The 22,710-nt window shown below is 29.5% G+C and overlaps 1 protein-coding gene across 1 annotated transcript; it reads left to right on the plus strand.

Moving 5' to 3' along the window:
• Nucleotides 1-10,623: 10,623 nt before the first annotated feature.
• On the plus strand, nt 10,624-12,955 carry LOC124844724 (geraniol 8-hydroxylase-like). The gene is made up of 3 exons (XM_047321719.2): nt 10,624-10,686; nt 11,080-11,972; nt 12,200-12,955. The coding sequence occupies exons 2-3, from the start codon at nt 11,082-11,084 to the stop codon at nt 12,773-12,775; spliced, it is 1,467 nt and encodes a 488-aa protein (XP_047177675.1). The 5' UTR covers nt 10,624-10,686; nt 11,080-11,081; the 3' UTR covers nt 12,776-12,955.
• The last annotated feature ends 9,755 nt before the right edge of the window (nt 12,956-22,710 follow it).

The following is a 22,710-nucleotide window of genomic DNA, read 5'->3' on the forward strand; positions in this document are numbered from 1 at the left end:
CCATGGATTAGTGTGAAATTACATGCATATGTTCACTATACAGTTGAGGTTATATAATTAGACACATTACAACACTATGTTAAAAAATAAGGAAACGAGGAATTGAAGAAAATTGAAATAGTCCGAAGCATCACTTTGAGACTAATATAGCAATCCTGTCAGGACAAAAGAATGATTTTCTTTCCATTTTCTTCAAATCGTTTCAAATCACGATATATTAGAATGGATGCGAAAAATCAGCATCCACAATTACTTGCTTTCAAAATAATGGGTGCGAACACGAATTTAATTATACGAACACAACGTTACTTTTCTCTTTACTCTTTAATATTTTTTACCCCTAATAATAAAAAGAAAAAATATAATATCTTAATATTTTAATTTAAAATATTACATCTTTATTAGAATGAGTACTTCTCTGATATTATTAAAGTATCATTTTCACTTCATTAAATAGCCGAAATTTAAAGAAAAAAAGTCATTTAACAATCTTTTTATATATATACAATTCAATAATAATTTTACAAATAATAAAATATATTTATGAAGTGATTATATAAATAATATTCATTGTCAATATACCCTTATTATGCTAGGGACAGAGTAAGGATAGTTTATGATCATGCTGGCTGGTAGCGAACATGAGAATCTAATTGGACAAACATTTTTGAAATTTCATTTCTGATGATGCTGTATTTACTAAACCCTACCACGTTTCCAACTTTCAACTATATTAAAATTCATATTCATTGTTTAATTGAATTTTTAACATACTTATTTTTAGAGAAAAATGTATTGAAGATAAAAGTTGTTTTTTAGTCTTTATTTCACTTATTATATAGTAATTATTTTTAAAATAATTGAGACACTAAATGAGCAACAAATTGTTTCTTTTTTTTTGTTAATTTTTTTTTCAGTTTAATAAGTTGATACTTAAAAAAAATAAATCATTTCATTTTGACAAATATTATATTAAAAGGATTTTTTTTAATTATTATAAGAATATTATTTTACATAATTAATCTACGTCTTGTCATTTTTTTATGAAGAAAAAACGAATTATTTTTTATTTTTGTGCATCCAAATAATACACTTTTTTTTATCACATTCAACCACTATCCTCACAAATAATTATATTTATACACAAGATTACAAACATACAAAAAGTCGTTATGAGAATAATGAAGTCAGAGACAACTAATTGTACCCATACAAAGAGGAGAACAAATTTGACTATGAAAAAAAAACTTATTTTATTCACAAATTTGACTATGAAAAAAAAACTGTAAGACTTTACAAAATGAATTCGATAAATAAAAATTTATTTACAATTTTTTTTATTAATAAAATAATTTATTATTATTTTATTAAACTAACGTGAAAAACAAATAAATTTCTAAATAAAAAATGAGAGGATTAGAACTAATTAACGTGATTGTATAAACTGGGATTTTAAAAGTACAATGTTATCACCGTGGCACGTATTTGTGTAACGCTTTAAAAAGTTATAGATTTAGTTAAGTTGTAATTGAATTGACCAGTTTACTTTGAAGAAGTATTAACTTAATTGAAAGTTTATTTACACTGAAGTTGTTAATGCTATTAATTAAAATTCTACAATGTATTTATTTTAATTATAACAGTGTTATTTTATAATAATATTTAGATAGTTAATTAATTTTAAATATAAAATTAATTAATAAATTTTTATTAAATTAATTCTATCACTCTAATTAATGATATAAATAACTTTAACCTATATAATAACTTTTTATACATTAAGTTTAATAATAAAATTTTACAAAAACAAAAATTTAAAATGTTTATCAATTTGAGTTATTCTTTTAAACTATAAGAGCAAAATTTGTTATAATAAAATAAATAATAATCAATAAATCATAAAATTTTCATTAATAACACATATAATTTTATTTTATGGATTTGCAAACTACTTAATTATTCAAAGAATATAAAAAGAAAAAAGGATATTGAAATAATGACCCCTAAGAAAAGAAAAAAGTTAGTTTCACACTGATTAGAAAAGAATATTATTTGACACTACTTTTAATAATATAATAATATATATTATAATTTTAAATTAAAATATAATACAATAACAATTAAAATATTATTATTTGACCGTGTCAAATGAAATTAATTTCATATTTTAGAGTGTGAAACTGCTCTAATGAAAAAGATAATTGTAACGATCACTTCGGACATTGTTATCTTGAGTGAATTTGAGGGGATTTGAAAAGATTTGAAGATAAATTTTTTTTGTCGTTTATTTCAGTCAATTTGAAGGTAAATGAGAGTGGATTTTGGAGTAAATTTTTTTAATTTGTCACGTCAATAAAATCTTATAATAATTCTCACAAATTTTACTTCTAAATCCACTCTCATTTATCTCCAAATTCACTCAAATAAACGATAATTTTTTTTTTCTTTAAATCTTCTCAAATCTCCTCAAATCCACTTAAGCCCTTCAAGATGAAAAGAAAGTAGAAATAATCATGGGATATTTTAATATAAAAGGAAAAAATATCATTATTGAAGATGACTTTTTAATGAAGCTCCATGATACCTTACGAAATATATAACTTTTTAAAATCTTATCCAATACATAGGTGTCAAAATAGAGTCATTTTAATAACAGAAAAAAATAGTATTTCGATTATAATATTCTACTATACGAAATGATCGCATCGTTAAAGTAATCAATGTCAAATCTGAAGAAAACTATGTCTGAAAACCTGGAAACTACAATGCTTCTATGTATGTAACTTGCAAAAGCTAAACAACAATGTTTAATTTCTTAATTTATTTTTAAAATTTTTCTTGTTCGTAAATGGACTACACTTAAATTCCAAACACTTAAAAAAAATAAAATAAAAAGTCATATCATGATAAAAAAATGTCAAATCAATTGGAATTTTAATGCAACAAAAACAACTCTTATAAACAAACAAAATGAAAGCAGGAAAATCTTACAATATCTTGGTTCACATGCATAAACTAGTTTAAAAATTTCATTAAACAACCCTACAATCAATTAGTTCAAACTAGTTGTAAAATAATGGCGAGTCTGTAAAAGTCATTGAATCGTGTTCAGACCAAGTTTTATGAATTTCGAAACAATCTGTCGACTTTTAGTTTTAAACATTTGCACTTTGGGTGTGTGTTTTATATAAGTAAATATATATTACATTAAAATATATTTAAATATATATTTTATTAAAAATATATAGAAATTGAAAAAAAATAATATTATTTTTAAGCTTATAATCAAATTTTGAATAAAATTAATGTAAAAAATTATTTATAAATTTAGAAAGTTAATATATATGTACAGTATAAAGATTAAATTCCGTAAAAATATAATTAATAGGTTATATAAAATTATGTTCAATATATTTGTTATAAATATAAATTAGTATATATATATTTGTCTAATATATATTGCTAGACTTGTATAATCAGTGCATCGATAAATTTGTTTAATGTCTAGTACTAGACTCGTTTATTCAGTATATGGACATACTCATTTAATGTGTAAGTTATACCCATCTAATATGTATGAACTTATTCGTCTAATGTGTATTGCAAGACACATCTAATCAAAAAATGAATAAAGTTGTATAATGTGTATTAATGGACTCGTATAATATGTGTATAAACAAACTTGTCATATGTATATTGCTAAACTTATTTAATCAATGTATAAACTACCACATTTAATGTGTGTTGCAAGACTTATTTAATCAGTGGATTGATAGACTCACCTAAGGAGTATTCTTAGACTCATCTACTTAATGCATAAAATGACTTATTTTATGTTTTATGCATAAAATATTTGTCTAATAAGTACATGAATATACTCATCTAATGTGTATTGCTAAACTTTGACTAATGAGTGCATAAACAAATTCTTATAATATATATTGTAAGATTCATCTAATTAGTAAATAAACCTACCCATTTAATGCGTATTAACAAACTTATTTAATCTGTGTATGAAATTTTTTTAATAAATATTGCTAAAATCGTATAATCAATATATAAATGATTTGTCCTAATTTATAATTAATCGACAACTGATTAATTAATCGACAACTATAATATATAATATATGAGTTTTCAAAGTATCATTCCTGTTTATTTTAAGATGTCATAGGTGATGATGCATACTTCAACTTTAAAATAACAGAGAGACGTACAAAAAGTTGTTGAGAGTGCATTTTTCTTCTTTGTTTGGGTGAAATAAACATTTAAATTGAAACTTTTAATTTTTTTATTTAAATAAGTCTTACGAATTTATTTATTTGTACACTTTTTTATAGTCTTGAGTTTTGACAATAAAGAAATTTCAAATATTAATATACTTAAATAATACCTAGATTCCTTATTTGATTCCGTGCGAACAAAATACATTTTGTACAGTTTGTGAACCAGGCTATCTTCAAACCAACGAATTTTCTGTTATCCTTATCATCTTGGAATTTTGTCGTGTTCTTTAACATGCGTGTTTTTCTGAGTCCACACGTTTTAAAACATTAGTTAAAGAACAGAAGGGCGAATGCTCGTTGTCTAATACAATTTTGTAAATAAATCAGAGTACAAATCTTATAGATTAAATTTTGTGTATTTTGTTGCGTTAGAAGTATTACATTCACTAATAATAAGACTAATAAAATTTACAAAACTAATAAATGTATTCCCAACATTTTTAATAATTTTTGTTATAATTGTTTTAATCAACTTATCAAATGATTTGTCTAAAATTTTTTGTTATATTCTTATAATTTGCATGGACAATCTTGTATATATTTTTTACTATGTTTTTTAATTAATATATGAAAAAACTCATCTCATTCGTATTATTAAATCCGCCTAATCAATACATTAATAAGTTAATCTAATATGTATTGTTAGACTTGTTTAATTTGTATATAGAGACATTCATATAATATTATCAAACTTAGTTTAATAAAAGTATATTCAGACTTATATGATGTGTATTGCAAGATTCATTTTGTGAGTTGACAAACTCAATTAATGTATATTAATAAATTCGTCTAGTTTGTGTATAGACAAATTTGTCTAATGTATCTTGCTAGACTATCTAATTGGTGTGTGGACATACTCATTTAGTGTTTGTTGCTATGATTGTTTAATTAGTGTATGAACATAGTGGTCCAATCGATGTATATGCATACTCGTTTAATTATATTGCAAAACGTGTTTAATCTGCGAACGAACAAACTTGTACAATGTATATATTGTCACACTTATCTTATCAGTGTATGGACAAACTCATTTAGTGTTTGTTGTTAGATTTGTTTAATTAGTGTATGAACATGAGTATTTCCAAACTCGTATAATCAATTTGTAGAATAATTCATCTAATACCTTTTGCATAACTTACTTAGTAATTATATGAACAAATTGATCTAATGTATAATGTTAAAATTGTCTAATCAACTCATCATAAACTCGTTTTTTTCTATACTGGTATAATTAATGTATGTTTAAAGTTGTCTAATCAATGTATGAAATACCTCATCTAAAACTTTTGTTATCTCGTCTAATTAATGCATGGTCAAACTCATTATTGCTAGATGTTTTTGTTATAATAGTTTAATTAATGTATGTGCAAATTGATCTATATATTGTTAAAGTCATAAAATGTTAGTCCCTCAACCTTAAGGCAAAATTGAAATTTGTTCTTATATGAAACTTTGATATAATTTAATTCTTAAATTATTAAAATAAATAAATATAGTCATTATAACCCAATTGCATTATTTTTTATGCATCAAGTGGTGTTTCAGATTTGTGTTTCAATTTTTTACATCAGGAACCATATTCAAACTCAAATGTTAATTTAGAAGACAAATTAACATGTAAAAAAAATAAACATATTTAAATTAAAAGAACTATATTCATTCATTTTTAAGTTAGAAACCAAAAAGAATCAAAATTATCAACAATAACTAATTCTAATTTCGCGTCCTCAAAACATACGGTTTAAAACATTTTACAAAGTGTTATATATATATATATATATATATATATATATATATATATATATATATATGCTATATTTTAATAATTCATTAAATGAACAATAAATTAGAAGTTATAAAATCATAAAATGAAGAATAAAAAAGTAGTACAAAATAAAGGGATAAAATAAAAAAAGAAAAAAGAGTATAGAACTTCTTTTCTAATAATTTACAAATGACCACGTAATTATAAATTATAAATGAAAAAAAAAACTAAGAATGAAAAAAATAGTAGAACAAATGAATTAATTTTATTTAAGAACTAAAAATAAATAAAAACATATACTATTTGAATGGTATAATTAATTATTTTATATTTTTGAGCATTTATTTGTGGCTGTTAGATTTTTCTTTTATATTCGGATAGTGTCTCTTCCTTCACCACAGATCACAGCCTCAAAAAAGTGAATAAGATTAAAGAGTCATTGTAGTGGGCTCAAAAGGACATAAGTGTAGGGCCATCATCTGACATGACATAGTACAACACAACATTATCATTAAACTGGGACCCAGATCACGTGAAACTTTCCCTTTGTACTAAAATGAGAAAAGTTACAGAGCCAAAAACATTATTTTAATTCATTTTTGTTTAGATCACCGAAGAAAATAGGGTGAAAGGTGGAATTATTCAAATTAAAGAAAATAATAATGAAATAATTATTTTAGGTTTTAAATTTGAATGTAAAATTAAAATTTAATTTTGTGATAAATTTTTATATATTTTAATATTTATTTAAAAATAAATAAGTAAACGTTCTTTTTATCTTATATGGTAAATAATGTATTAAAGTAACGTGTAAAATAATATAAACAGTTTAAATATTAGTCGCTTAATATATTAAATTTTTTTCACACAATTAAATATAAAATTTTATGTTTATTTTTAAAGTTTGAAAATTAAATTATATTATAAAAATACACTTAACCGTTCAAAATGAGTAGAAAATTTGTGAATAATAGTATAAAAATGATAAAGTATACAAATTTATGATTTCATGTATTCAAAGAAATATCGAACTGTTATTGTCATAAAAATAAAACGCAAGTAAATAAAAAAAATATTTAAATACATATATTACTCGCATTGAGTTAAGTACTCTTGTTCAATATAAGTCAGACACTAATTCATAAAATGTTGTAAATTAATTATTTTATATTCATTAATAATATTATTTTTTGAGTATATGGGTTTAGTGTTTATTTTTATAATTTTTTCATTTCTCATTTTTTTCCCTAATTGTTAGTGTTGTTCAACCCATCGAGCGTACATGTTAAATATACTTACATAACTTTAATTAATTAATGCAATAATAAACATGTTACACAAATCTTAACAACTACACATTTAACTTATATTTAAAATTTTTTCTATAATTGATTAGGGTTAGTTTAATCATTATCCAATTTTATTAAATTTAATTATTATCTTATTTTAGCTTAATGATATGGTTAACTAATTTGATCGCGATTTCATCGATTTGATGTAATTTCAATCTATAAATATTATACAAGTTGTAAAATTATTCTTTTTGAGTATAAATTAAAGTTGATGTAATTTTTAAATTAAAATAAAAAATCAGTATAAAAATAGTAGTTTTGTAAACATGTAAGAGATATAAAAGATATGTGTAACGGTTTAAGTAATATAAAGAATTATGAATATCTCCTTGTAAAAAAATTTCACTGTATTTACTGAGGTTGGTAGGAAAAGGGTTGGTAAAGTTCAGTACACGAATAATAGTACATGATCAAATAATTCAATTGCCATTGTCTTTGTAAGGTAACTCATAAAAGGTGTTGTTGCTCTATATCAGCATAACAGAATATATAGAAAATATTACAAAAACTTGTCGCTGTCTCTGTCTCTGTTAAGGTAGGAAAAAAACACAAAATACAGAGAGGGTGTTACTGTATTCATTTTTATTTTTGGAATAAAAGTTTATATTTATTATTGTTTTATATATCAAAAGATAATATAAATCTTATAGATGACTTGATAAACTAACGATTTATACAAACTGGAAATTGATTGTTTAAAGCTGTAATAAAAAAAAAAGTAGGAATTTAAGACTTCAAGTAAATTTAATAGATTTCAAATAAGAGAAAATAAAAAAAATGCAACAAAATAAAAAGAAAGTAATAATAAATAAATTTTTAAATTATCTAATAAACGATAATTAAATTTTTCATTTTCATATTCAATTTTAAAGATTAATATCATTGACAGTAATATGCATGCCCATAAAAACGGGACAAGTTGATTGAATATTACTGATACTATAAGCATATATACCCCTAACTACGGGACAAGCTGAATGAAAGATACTTATTTGTCATCTTTATATCAGCAGAATATAACTAAAAAGGATATTTATGTAAATGACCAATTGGTGTTAGGTCGCTCTCACCTTATTTTTATTCTTTGATAATTTTGAATGTTTTAGACAACGGATCTCAGTCTTAACCTCAAATAAAAATAATTTATAAATACTATAATGTTAAATTAACACTTAATATAAATTTTAAGAAAATGATAAATTTATAAGTTATATGATATAATAAGAAAATATATGTTAAGAATGTATTTTAAGTTTAACTTAATTTTATAGAATTGATTTATAAAGTGAATTTTGCATAAATTTATATATTACGAAATTGTATTATTTTTAGTTAATGTGGGATTCTTAATATATATTTCTTTGTTAAATATATAAATATTGAACACTAAATATTAATGAATGATACAATAAATTTAACCATCAACAAATCTCGTTGTAATAGATTTAAATTCATGATTTTAATATTATACTTACATTTATATTATAAAATCGTTTAGAAATTTAAACAAGATAAAAAAGAAAAATAAGTATATATATAATAAATATAGATAAAATTATAAAGTGTCTGTATATATCATTCGTCTTTATGTTGTATTGGAAATTTTGGACTATCCTGTTCATTTTTCTCGTGACAAGTGGATCCAAAATAAAGGGAAAAGAGAAATCACACTACAAAGGACAATCATATCTTCACACTTATGAAACAAAAAGTGTTTTTCATTACACAATAACTGAAACGTATGCTGTAAAAATGACTTATAAATGACTTCATAAATAACACCTTTTTTTCATGCACAGATGAGAATGACGAATGATACTTTTTCAAGTGTGACTTGTTGCGTATTGCTGTATTATCTTGAAAGGAAATATTTTACAAACTGTGACTATTTTTTATTTGTATTAAAAATTCAATTCTCATATTTTACAAACTTGATGGGTGGGTCTCTCGACTCGCCAGAAAGAAGTAGCGGGAAATTTTTAACCTGTAAATTCATTTTAACTTATTCATCAGTTCATTTTTTAAATTTAAAATTAATTTTAAAAATTAATTTTTTGTATATTATTTTTTTAAAATATAAACAAGCAATAATATTGTCATTTAAATCATTAGAATTTATAAATTAAATTCTAATTTTTAGTAATAATATATTAATTTAACATGTAAATGTAATATTTATTTTAATTTATTTAATTAAAAATATTAGTTATTTAATGAAAAGGTTAAGATATGGTTAAATAGGTTTTGAATGCTTCTTTTTACGTATATATAAACTATTTTTAAAATTAAAATTAAATTTTTTTTAAGAAAATAGAAAAAGTATCCGACTTATTTTTGACGGGGTGTCGTACTGACCCATTTGATCTTCCGTAAGCATTTTAATTTGAAAAATATACTTTTAATATATATATATATATATATATATATATATATATATATATAAACTTTTTACATTTATTTGATGTTATATTTTTTATTTTTTAACCTTTTTTTAAATATAAAAGTTTATATTTTTATAATCATTTTATTTTTATACAACTGTGAAATGAACGTAAAAGTGTATTTTAATATCGTGACTTTTTATTTTAATTTTTAGTCAACGTAATAGTTAACACTCACCCTAATTTTCAACAACCAGAAAGATAAATATAATGAAATAAATTACCAACAACCAGAAAAGTTAAATATAATGAAATAAGTTTAGTTAGGAAGAGAGAGAAACAGATAAAATATGTGTTTCCCAGAGTCATGGTCCAAGATGTGCAGAGTAACGAACATGCAACAAGTGTCTAACCGCGTTAGTGCTACCTTTCATTTGATTACAAAAGTAATCCTTTGACATACTGGGTCCCACTTTTTTAAATATTTATTAAAACAATGACATCATGACACAGTTCTTTCACACATAATACAAGATTAAAATAGTATAAATTTTTGTTTTTTTAAAAAAATAGAGTAAAATATAGAAAAACATTATGTCAAATAAGTGTTAAAAATTTACTTGTTTTGAAAAATCATTTTCCTATTTATTAAAGATGAAAAGATAACTTTGATAGAAAATTTTGAAAAGTACCCTATGATTGAATGTTATTGCTACCTGAGGTGTCAATGTACATTACTCATTTGATTAATGTTTTATTAATAATTCAAAGTAAAACACACGTGATTTTAGTGGTGATAATTCTCCTATTATCTCGTCCACCCGTAGAGTAGAGCATCGGTTCTATATAAGGAGGAGAGTAATTGGGGAGTTAGGTATCTATCTTAGTGCTTATTTGAGAAAGTGAGTCTTTTCTCTTCAGATATCTCTCTCACTTATTTCAGTCTCTTTCCTGTTTCCTTCGCCTTTCTCATCAGATCATTATATTTCTGTGTAGTAGTTCTCGAACATACATTCTTTAGATTTCTGTAAATATATAAAACCATGGCCTTACAGGCTAAAAACACCATCATGCAAATCCTCACATGCCCAAGCTGCCATTCATGTCTAACCACAATAAGAAAATCATTTTTAATATGTTTTAAAATCTTGAACATAGTGAAGTTGTACCCATTATATTCAACCGGACACATTGATTATCCTTTTATTGCAATTACTTCCACATGTTTTTGTCTATTTAGCTAACACAGTTTTCCAAATTTCTTACACTTTTTTTTATCTTCTATGTGACCACAGATATGGACACTGTAGCCACTACTACACTGATCTTCATGTTGGCATGTGCCATCATGCATGCTCTTCGTTCACTGCATTCAAGGAGAAGAAATTCGAACTACAAGATTCCACCGGGACCGTCCCTTCTCACCATCATCAGAAACTCTCGTCAACTGTACAAAAAGCCACAGCAGACAATGGCCAAGCTTGCCAAATTCTATGGCCCCATAATGCGTTTCACCATCGGCCAATCAACCACCATAGTAATCTCTTCCACAGTCGCAGCCCAAGAAATTCTCCAAACCCATGACACCCTATTCTCGGACAGAACAAACCCCGACGTCACAACATCGTACAACCACAACCATTACAGCTTGGTCTTTCTCCCTGTCTCGCCCCTCTGGCAAGAACTGAGAAAAATTTGCCACGGAAACTTGTTTTCCGTCAAAACCCTTGACGCAAGTCAAGACCTTAGACGCAGGAAACTGCAGGAACTGCTGAGTGATATCCGCCAAAATAGCCTCGACGGCGAAGTGGTGGACGTCGGAAGAGCAGCATTCATGGCCTGCATTAACTTTTTGTCGTACACTTTTGTGTCAAAAGATTTTGTTCCCTCTGTAGGTAATGGTGAGTACAAGCACGTCGTGGCGACTCTCTTGAAAGCAACGGGAACACCGAACTTGGTGGATTACTTCCCCTTCTTGAGGGTGTTCGATCCACAAGGCATAAGAAGACACACCACGAATTACATAGACAAGTTGTTCGATGTGTTGGACCCCATAATCGATGAACGGTTGAAGATGAGGCAAGAGGAGAATTATGTCACCAGCCATGACATGCTTGATATCTTGCTTGATATTTCTCAAAAGAGCAGCGAGAATATACACAGAAAGCAGATCAAACATTTATTCCTTGTACGTATACATTCCTCTTTTAATCTCATTCTTATACTTTTTGGTGTGTTTCATTAGATCTGTGCTTTCTGCTATTAATTTTCACATAAATCATTCAAATTTTAAAATATAATTAATATATAAAAAAATCCATTTATTTATTTAATTATTATCTTAGATATAAAAACACCACCTGGAATTATCTATGAATGCCTGGAGTATGAAAGTAATTTGTGAATTGGTGACAGGATCTACTGGTTGCGGGGACCGATACGACGGCGTACGGCTTAGAACGGACAATGACGGAGCTAATGCACAACCCGGAGGCGATGCGGAAGGTGAAGAAGGAGTTGGCGGAAGTGATCGGAGTGGGGAAGGCGGTGGATGAATCGGACGTGGCAAGGCTTCCGTATATGCAAGCGGTGATAAAAGAGAGTCTTCGCATGCACCCACCAGCGCCGCTTCTGCTTCCACGAAGGGCGAAAATAGACGTGGAAGTGTGCGGGTGGACGGTGCCAAAGGGTGCTCAGGTGCTGATAAACGAGTGGGCCATAGGGAGGAGCCCGGAGGTGTGGGAGGATGCGCATGTGTTCTCGCCGGAGAGATTCTTGGACTCTGACATCGACGTGAAAGGTCGACACTTTAAGCTGACACCCTTCGGCAGTGGAAGACGCATCTGCCCTGGCTCTCCACTGGCCGTGAGAATGTTGCACCTCATGCTGGGCTCTCTTGTCAACTGCTTCGATTGGAAACTCGAAAACAACATGGAACCTAAGGATATGGACATGGATGAATCGCTTAGGGCAATTCCTGTTCCTATCTAAAATACCAGATTCTGCCTTTCATTATTTCTGTACGCTTCCCTGCTTTTATCTTTTTTCTTGCTTCTTTTTCTGAACTATTTTACTGTCCTTAAATTTCAGTCGTGTATATTTTCGTTAACCTTGTCTAATGTAAGACATTTTTTTAATGTTAAATGTAATCTCTAATTTATTCATGTTCAATTTAGTCTTTTTTTTTCACAACTTTTAAATCGTTACGATATAATATTTATCTCAGCCATCACTGATTTGTTAGCTTTTATAACAAATTAAAAAAAATATATTATTTGAAAGTGATTTTGTTTGAATCCTAACCCCCAAATTGCTAAAAATATAACTCAAAAAAGAAATATCAAATTCAAAATGCTAACACCCAAATCGCATTAACAATATGCAAATGAGCATCAAGAACATATGAAATTCTCAAACCAAAATATCAAGAACACAAGGACTTCTCGAAATAACACCTAATTTCAAATTCAAATTCGAACCCTAATGTGAAACGAAAAAACATAAAGAAACTCTAATTTTCCAAAATAAAAAAAAAAAGATCGTAAACCCTAAATTGCAAGATTAGGACCACAATTCCCCTACTGTCGTACGTCGTCGATACCCCTTGCAACGCATCATCGCTACCTTCACCAGCCACTGCAGCATTGTTCGCACTCAAATCGCATCCACTTTCGTGGGTTGCTTCAAAGGGAAAAAAGGAAGAAGGGTTTTCTTATAAGTCGAACCCACAACAGAGAAAGGAAGGAGAAGAATATCTCCATGCGCGATGAAAGGAAGGAGGTGGGCGGAGGAAGGGTGACGCAGCGACAATAAAGTTATACCACTTTCAAATATCAGATTTTCTTTTAATTTACCACATATATAAAAAAATTTAACAACTCATTCGTTGATGGCTGATATGGATATTGTATCGTTAACAATTTAAACGTCGTCGGTCAAAATGACTAAATTGAACATAAATTACGATATAAAAGACTATATTGAATTTTAAAAAAAATGAGTCTTACATCGAATAAATAAAATTAACGAAAATAAGAACCAAAAGTAATATTAAGACTAAAATAATATTAGATAACTTGTCTCTTGCATTTGTTGGATTCTTATCTATGGTCTAAACAAAAGGCTAAGTTAGAATATACTAAATAGTACATATTCAAATTTATTTGACACACCTTATTAAAATTAAAAGCAAACATAATCTTAAATTCTGTTTTATTACATGGAGTTATACTTAAATTCATTTTTCAACGTGGTGTCAAAGTCACGGGATTTGACTTTATTTTAAGTACAATGACATCTTTACATAAATATTCTTTTACAACATTTTGAAAGTTGCACCTCTTGAACTTTTATTCGCTTTTTACACTACGTCAATATATTAACAAAAATATAATGAATTGCTGAAAAAACTGACATACGTATTATTTTAGAATGTTATTAAAATATTTATTTTTTATTTCATTAATATCTAATCTTACCTTAATTTGTATATAGTTTTTATGATAAAGTGTGTTATCATGACTAAAAGTAAGTCTTATCATATAAATCATTTGTTAAATTTATTGTTACACTCGTTTATAGATCATTTATTAATATTTAGTCTCGCCATTAAAATGCATATATATTGATCTGGACGTATTCATTAATGTTTAGTCTCACGATTAAAATGTATATATCTTGATCTAAAGCTGCCTGTTAGAAATCTTGCATAAAATAAAACCAATTTAAAATATATAAAAATGATCATAAATTTCATCTTACAAAATTTCACCTTAAAAGCAGTTTTTCAATTGAGTAAGGTTTAAATTTTATTTTTTAGTCTTGTTGATTTTTAGATATCTTTAAATCTTATTAATTGGTCAATAAATGAGTGTGTTAGCTGGAAAATGGTTGAAATCTACAAACTTACGTATATCAAACAGGGAAAAAAAAAGATGGAGAAGATGGTTGGATATGTATTAAAGAAAAAAAGTAGAAAGACAAAAAAGAAAAAAACGAGATGGAAAAAAAAGAAACGACGAACAAGTTAGGAAGAAGCTGCCAAATTTTCTAATAATGGCTAGCGAGCCAAAACTTCACACTCAAACCAGGCTAGCGAGCTAAAGTGACATTAATGGCAATATGTTATTACACATCCACTTGTTGCAATGAGTTATTCTATATAATGTTGTTAGAAATAAAATAAAACATTAAAATTACTTTATTTGTAAATTAAATTTATTTTATGTGTAAATTATGATATATATTTTATCAGTTTATTTTCGAAAAAAAAAATTGTAAAATAAAGCAATTTCAATTGTTATCTTATTTTTCCTTTTTATTTTGATTTCGTTCTCATTTCTATTTGCAAAGTGTTTCAGTATAATTGTTGGGACCGAGGTACGAACCTTGTTGATGATGTGTAATCTCTCTTGTATTTCTAGTATTCTTGCTCGCACTTCTCGCACTGTGTAGTATGCCCACTTTAATGGGAGTGGGAGTACCTGCGAAGATACTTCGATGCTAAAGTCAGATATGAGTGACAGAACTTTTGTTCTTCTCTCAATGAATCTCTCGTAATGTAATCTCCCTTTCTTAGAGTGAAAAACGTACCTTTTCTCCTTAGGTTATTCTGTATTTAACTTAAAAGTAAAATAAACTGATTACCTTACAATTCGGTCAGTTGGTAAATCCAGTTTCTTGCCTGTGATCTACGTAGTCTTGATATTTGGTTAGTTGGCCTCGTAACTTGCGTTATTACGATTAGATATTTTTTACTATTTCTTCTTTAACTGAACTACTTGGACTATTGATCCACAAGTGTTGGGTTAATTGGCCCAACCTCGCTAAATGTAATTGGGCGTCCACTGATTCTGGCTTGATCGGATTGAGTTTGTGTTGTAATATCGCTTGACCTTTGTCGAGCACCTTGTTTTGCTTACGAAGGTTTGACGAGCCCTGTCAATTGCAAGATAATTGACGAGCATTTGGTATAGTCGATCGTTCGCGAGTTGTCGCTATAATTGGGGTAGCGATCGTTCGGTCATTGTCGTTGATAACCACTTTGTTTGGCGTAGCGATCGTTCGGTCACTGTGGTTGATAACCGCTCAGTTTGACGTAACAATCGTTCGGTTACTATGGTTGATAACCGTTTGGTTTGGCGTAGGATCGTTCGGTCATTGTGGTTGATAAACACTCAGTTCATACTATACACAAAGCATGTCTAAATCAATTACAATCTTTTCACAATGATATGTTATAAGAAAATGAAAGAAACAAAATGCAAGAAAAGAGTTGTTAAAATTAAAGGAACTAAAAATAGAAAGTGTCCATAAATATTTTCCATGTGCACTGAAGATGGTTTTTTTAGTAAGTGATCCATAACCACATAAAAAATGTGTGAAAATTAATAATTTAGTTTTTATAGATTTTTTATTTGTTTTATTTTTTATATTTGTTTTTTATTTAATTAAGTTTTTCTTTTTGAAAAAAAAATTAATATGGTCCACGTTAATATTATTTAAAAGTTTCAGTATCAAAATTTATATCTGTTATATTAAAATTTAAATAATATTTTATGTAATTTTAATATGTGTGTCATTTTCACGTAATACTTTTAAATAGTATATTAATGTTAATCTAACCGGAAAAGTGTGAGAACCTGATAAATTAATGCACACTAATCCATTCTCTGATCACATTTTTACTACACCTTGCCACGTCAAAATCCACTCACTTTCTCTCAGCATGCACTGAATGCCATATGTCATCTTGGAAGCTTCTAAAAGCTGTAGTGGAAACCATGTGGCAGTGTGTAACTGCTCAACCGTTTGACGAGGAAGAGAAAAACAATTTCTCTGAAAACACTTCTCTTCCTTCCATGCAATCATCATCTTCCTCTCGAATTCTGATCTTCCATTTTCTCTGCATTTTCTCTGCACTCTTTCATCTCCTCTTCGAAATAACTCACCATCATCTCTTCCAATATCATTTCAGACACCGTAGAAGCCTTCCCTGCACTGTGAGCATTGTTTTGAACCGAACAAAAACCAAAAATCTGGATTTGGTAAGTTCTCGTCCCTGCACTTGTCTGTTTTAGGTCATGCGAACCAAATCCTGGTTGCATGCATGGGTTATAGGTTTGAATCTTATGTCATTTTTGGTATCTTAGATTTAGTGAAAATCGTGGAGTGATTCATTGGGTAGAAAGCTGCTATTGACCGAGAGAAAATCTTAAGCAATTGGAAGTACACTGCTAGATCAGGTAAGGGAAGCTTATAAGTTTAATTCATACTGCTTGATTTTGTGATCTGAGTTGCATGTATGTAAAGTCTGATGTTGGAACTGTTATGAACGATTTTTGATATCTGATATGATTTCTGGTGTTGGTTTAATCTGTCATGGACAAATACTGCTTGTATGTATTATGTATGTTGTTTTTTGATGTTGATTAAATGCATGTTGATCTGATCATGTATAAATGGAATTATGGTGATTGTATGGTTGGAATGATTCAAATGTTGAAATCTGTATGATGATGATGTTTAAGGTGAATTAAATCTGGAATGAAAGTTATAAAGTTATAAATGGTAAACCTGGACAATTTTTCTAAGTCTGAGAAATCTGAAATTTCATTCTTTCCCACTGATAAATGACGTTCGTCCCTGTACGGTCTTAAACCGTTCGGCATTTCAGTAAAGTAACTTAGATCGGGATTCTTTCATTTGGAAAGAATTCTGCTCATGAACGAGCGTCCCAAATTGAATGTCTGAGCGTTCGTCTAGCTCAGCAATATTTAAATATTTAAAACTTTATGAATAAGTAACGCTCGGTCTTATACCGAAGCGTTCGTCCTAATTAGCGTTCGACCTTATGTTGAACGTTCGTCTTTGATAGCGCTCGTCCTTATGTCGAGTGTTCGTTTTTCATAATCGTTCGGCCTTATGTCGAGCGTTCGTTATTCGTAGCTTTCGGTCTTATCACGAGCGTCCGTTCTGAATCTCGCTAGGTCTCTTACCTCGCGTTCGTACTAAGTGAATATTCGATTGATAAAATAGCGTTCGTTCAAAGTATTTAAATGTTCATTTTCTTTGCGTTCGTTCCATTCCTGGAATTGGATTCATATGTAAATCTCTTGAAAAATAATTCTAAGTGTTCTTGATCCTCCTTTGAACATTAAATCTGGTTCAATTTCCTATCATGATTATTTTCTAAGTACCAGTACACTTCAAGTCGAGTCAGTTCATCTAACTGGCCAAATAGAAAATTACGTTTGTTGTATATTTCCCCGAGTATCCAGTAACTTTATTTGGACGTTCGTCATACTTCTTCAATGAATTGAGCGTTCGTCATTTTTGACTCCTGAACCTAATGATGGAATATGATAAGTTAAAGTGTGAACACTATGAGAACTGAAATTATGATGTTGGATTTTGGACGAGCGTTCCAGGGAGGAACGTCTCATATATATATATATATTGAAAGATTGAATTGGTAAAGTATGACTATGGTTAGCTAATGCTGGCTTGGTCCATCCTGATATTCCGTGATGCTCATCTTCACGTAGAAGGGAGTAGTCATGTGTGGGAATGGCAGGAGGTCTTTCGTATCCCTCACTTAGCAGGGGCGAAGGATTAACCTCGAGTGGCAGCTGTTGAGGGTATCCCAGTTACTACATCACTCGGGTGCAAGGACGCCTGTAGCTACACGGTTCATACAGTCCGGACGGTCTGTCTTATATATCTTTCTGTGTTAATTTACATGAACAATTTACTTGATGTGTGTGTGAATCGAATTACGAACTGTATGTGTATTGTATTAATTAAACAGTATAAGCTTACCCTTGCATTTCATTTGTGTTGTCTACTGTCCATGTATCTCCGTCTTGTCAAAATGCAATGATCATCCGTTGTGGATGTGAGCAGATGGTGATGCATCCCTTGAAGTCATGCTGGAAGAAGAAAATTTGGAGGATGCAAATCTGGTGGAAGTCGAAGTTAAAGCCGAGCCTTAGAGTGCTTGTTAGTTTAGTACTGTATAGATATTAGATCATTTTGGAACGTTCGGTTATCATTTTTGTAAAACCGTTCGTTAGTAGTGCTCGTTATTTCTGAGCTGAAATTTGTAACTCTGAAACCTTAAGTTGTTCTGTTTTAAATTCTCTGCACTTGAATACGCACGTTATTTGTACACCAGCCGTTAGGCTTTGAAACTTGGTTTCCTGTTAATATTAAGACTGTTTACTGTTCACTGTTAATTGTAATTAATTCTGAATTATGGTATTACTATATTTTGGGATGTTACAAAAAGTCACATTGATTTTTTTTACAAAAATAATAACTTAATTGAATATTTTTTTAAAAATAGAGATTTAATTAAATAAAATAATATAAGATAAAAAATAAATAAAAACTTAAATATAGATCCTATATTATTAATTATTGTTTTTGTTATATTTTAGTTATTTTCCTTTGTGAATAAGCAAATAAGATATTTTAGCATTTCAATGTATAAAACAAATAAAATGATTAAAACATGTACCTCTCATCCTAATCGATAATGAATGGCCACAAGTTTCTTGCATGTCTACCACTTCATGAATGCCATATTTTTGACAAAACCTCGTGCAACGTATTCTTTGGCAGAAATTCGTTTAAGTGATAAATGTGCGATTAAAATGCCATCAGAATTTTGTCATCACTGATAACATTTCCTTATCTTTCTTCCTTTATCCTTAGAGTTTACATCTTCAAAATGTTTCTATAATAAGAAAGATAAAGGGTATTCAAAATCAAATTTAAGTTGAAAAAGAGTAACAGCGATCAAAAATTAGTCAATTTATGACGTTAATTGATGTCCATGACAATTTTTGACTTCTCAATCAACTCTTTTGTCTTTTTAATAAGCATTGATTTATTTTTTCAACTTTACAAGATCCGAAAAACCTAGTTTTTAGATTCTATAAATCCATAACTGAAATATGTAGTATGAAATATAAATAAAATCTATTATAAGTGAATTGTGTTACTCTGAATGGTAATTTATATTGACTATTAATTTATCAGATTTTTTATTTTGATAGCTATGATTATTGTTTTTTTGTTGAATTTTTTTAACACTTTTTACAATTTCTATTTGGGGGAAAATTCTCAAGAGTCCTTACTTTGAGTCTATGAGAAGTTTAAAATTTATTTGGAGAATCAATTGCGATTAATTTTTAAATGATCATAATATTTGTTTTGATTAGCCGATTTGACAGTATTATATATCGATTTGCAGTAGAAAAAATTATCCAAAAAAAATTCGTTCCTTCTAGATTTGAAAAAAGATCATTTTCTATTTTTCGTCTAGTTTTTTGTTTTTCTCAAACTTTTCAAAAATATTTCACATATACTTAGATTTTGAATTTTGATCATAAATTTTGTATGGAGACTTCTAGTGATATTTTAATGCTTTGAACAAATTTTTAAGTCATTTGAAATTGTTTTAAATATATTTTCAATTTACCTTAAATTTATATATATATATATATATATATATATATATATATATATATATATATATATATATATATATAATAAAAGCCTTCAACAATATTAATAATATAACAAACAAGTTTAATAATGTCATTTATATTTTTTTTACATTGTTTATCTTATTCATTTATTTACAATGTTGGATTTTTATTCTCAAAACTCTTCACAAATGATAAAAATACTTTGCAATATGAATAAAAAAAATCATTAAGACGATAAACTCTGAATTTACAAATATTTTTCTCTTGTATTGTTCTTCTATTCCTTTCTAATTAGATGAGATTTTACATTTCTTACTTGAATTTCTCACAAATAATGATAATAATATTACTAATAAAATAAACTGCAGTGGAAGTTGAAAATGGTCTTTAGGTTTTTGTCTTCTTAATTGGTTGAAACAATAATTATGGTTTGGTTCAGACTTTTGTACATAACACCTCAAATAAAGCATTCGGTACTTCAATTGAGACGAACGTGTATGTCATGTCTAACATTATTGGTGCATTATATTCATTGTGTAAGAAGTGTTGGAGCTTCAATAATCATTATTTCTTTTTCAGATCGAGATTTTTCTTGCGACATATGGTTTTAATATATTATATGCAATATGAGTAGTGTTTCGGTGGATATTTTTGGGACCGAGAGACTAACCTGCTGACGTGTCTGGGCCGCTCGCTCGCTTCCAAACTCTTGCTATTGGGCGATCGGTGTTGGCACAAACCGATCGGTCTCCTTCTTGACGAGGGAGGATGTACCTGCAAAAGGTACTCCGACGCCCAAGTTAGGCGTGTGATTTGAAGAGCCTCGGCTCTTGGTTGAATATTTAGTGAATGATTATCACTATTGAGTATTTGAGAGTAGAATAATGCGTAAGTGGAACGTACCTGGCTTTTGGCCCTGGCTTTGTATTTATAATTTACCTCATGGATCCTGAGCTGATATAAGCCCAATAAAATATAAACAGAATAAGATATAAACGGATTACCTGAATATCTGGTTGGTTGTTTGTAACCACTCGGTTAATATTTTATACTATACATTATGCCCCCCAAGTCCGAGTTAAGCGGTTGGCTTTAGCCGTGGTTAACTATAGGACTGATGAGTTTGAGGGAGGCTGCGTTGGCGGAACTGAAAGCGTTTTACCGCTCGACCTTCAATAGTAACCGAGAGGGATTTACCGCTCGTCCTTCAACAGGAACCGAGAGGAATTTACCGCTCGGTCTTCTACATTAACCCAGAGCGCTTTACCTCTCGACCTTTGACATTAACCGAGCGGGATTTACCGCTTGTCCTTCAACAGGAACCGAGAGGAATTTATCTCTCAGTCTTCAACCTTAATCGATAGGATTTTACCTCTCGACCTTCGACATTAACCGAGCGGGATTTACCGCTCGTTCTTCAACAGGAACTGAGAGGAATTTACCTCTCGGTCTTCAACCTTAATCGAGAGGAATTTACCTCTCGACCTTCGACATTAACCGAGCGGGATTTACCGCTCGTCCTTCAACAGGAACCGAGAGGAATTTACCTCTCGGTCTTCAACCTTAATCGAGAGGAATTTACCTCTCGACCTTCGACATTAACTGAGCGGGATTTACCGCTCGTCCTTCAACACGAACCGAGAGGAATTTACCTCTCGGTCTTCAACCTTAATCGAGAGGATTTTACCTCTCGACCTTCGACATTAACCGAGCGGGATTTACCGCTCGTCCTTCAACAGGAACCGAGAGGAATTTACCTCTCGGCCTTCAACATTAACCGAGCGGGATTTACCGCTCGTCTTTGAGAGGGCTTTACCTCGCTCCCGAGAGGGATTTACCGCTCGGTCTTCGACCTAGGAGTGCTTCCTAGGGAACAGGCTTTACCGTTTGGCTTTGAGAGGGTTTTACCTCTGCTTTGAGCTAGGAGTGTTTCCTAGTGAACGGGATTTACCATTCGTCTTTGAGAGGGCTTTACCTTTCTCCCGAGGGGGATTTACCGCTCGGTCTTCGACCTAGGAGTGCTTCCTAGGGAACGGGCTTTACCGTTCGGCTTTGAGAGGGTTTTACCTCTGTTTTGAGCTAGGATTGTTTCCTAGTGAACGGGATTTACCGTTCGTCTTTGAGAGGGCTTTACCTCTCTCCCGAGGGGGATTTACCGCTCGGTCTTCGACCTAGGAGTGCTTCCTAGGGAACGGGCTTTACCGTTCGGCTTTGAGAGGGTTTTACCTCTGTTTTGAGCTAGGATTGTTTCCTAGTGAACGGGATTTACCGTTCATCTTTGAGAGGGCTTTACCTCTATCCCGAGGGGGATTTACCGCTCGGTCTTCGACCTAGGAGTGCTTCCTAGGGAACGGGCTTTACCGTTCGGCTTTGAGAGGGTTTTACCTCTCTTTTGAGCTAGGATTGTTTCCTAGTGAACGGGATTTACCG

Source organism: Vigna umbellata, chromosome 8, assembly GCF_029865625.1.
Source record: "Vigna umbellata cultivar VRB3 chromosome 8, Vumbellata_1.0, whole genome shotgun sequence".
In the NCBI taxonomy this organism is placed as follows: Eukaryota; Viridiplantae; Streptophyta; class Magnoliopsida; order Fabales; family Fabaceae; genus Vigna; species Vigna umbellata.

Coding starts and splice junctions, on each gene's coding strand:
- LOC124844724 (XM_047321719.2), top strand. CDS start 11,082: ATGGACACTGTAGCCACTACTACACTGATCTTCATGTTGGCATGTGCC. Junction 11,973..12,199: donor AGATCAAACATTTATTCCTT/GTACGTATACAT, acceptor AATTGGTGACAG/GATCTACTGGTTGCGGGGAC.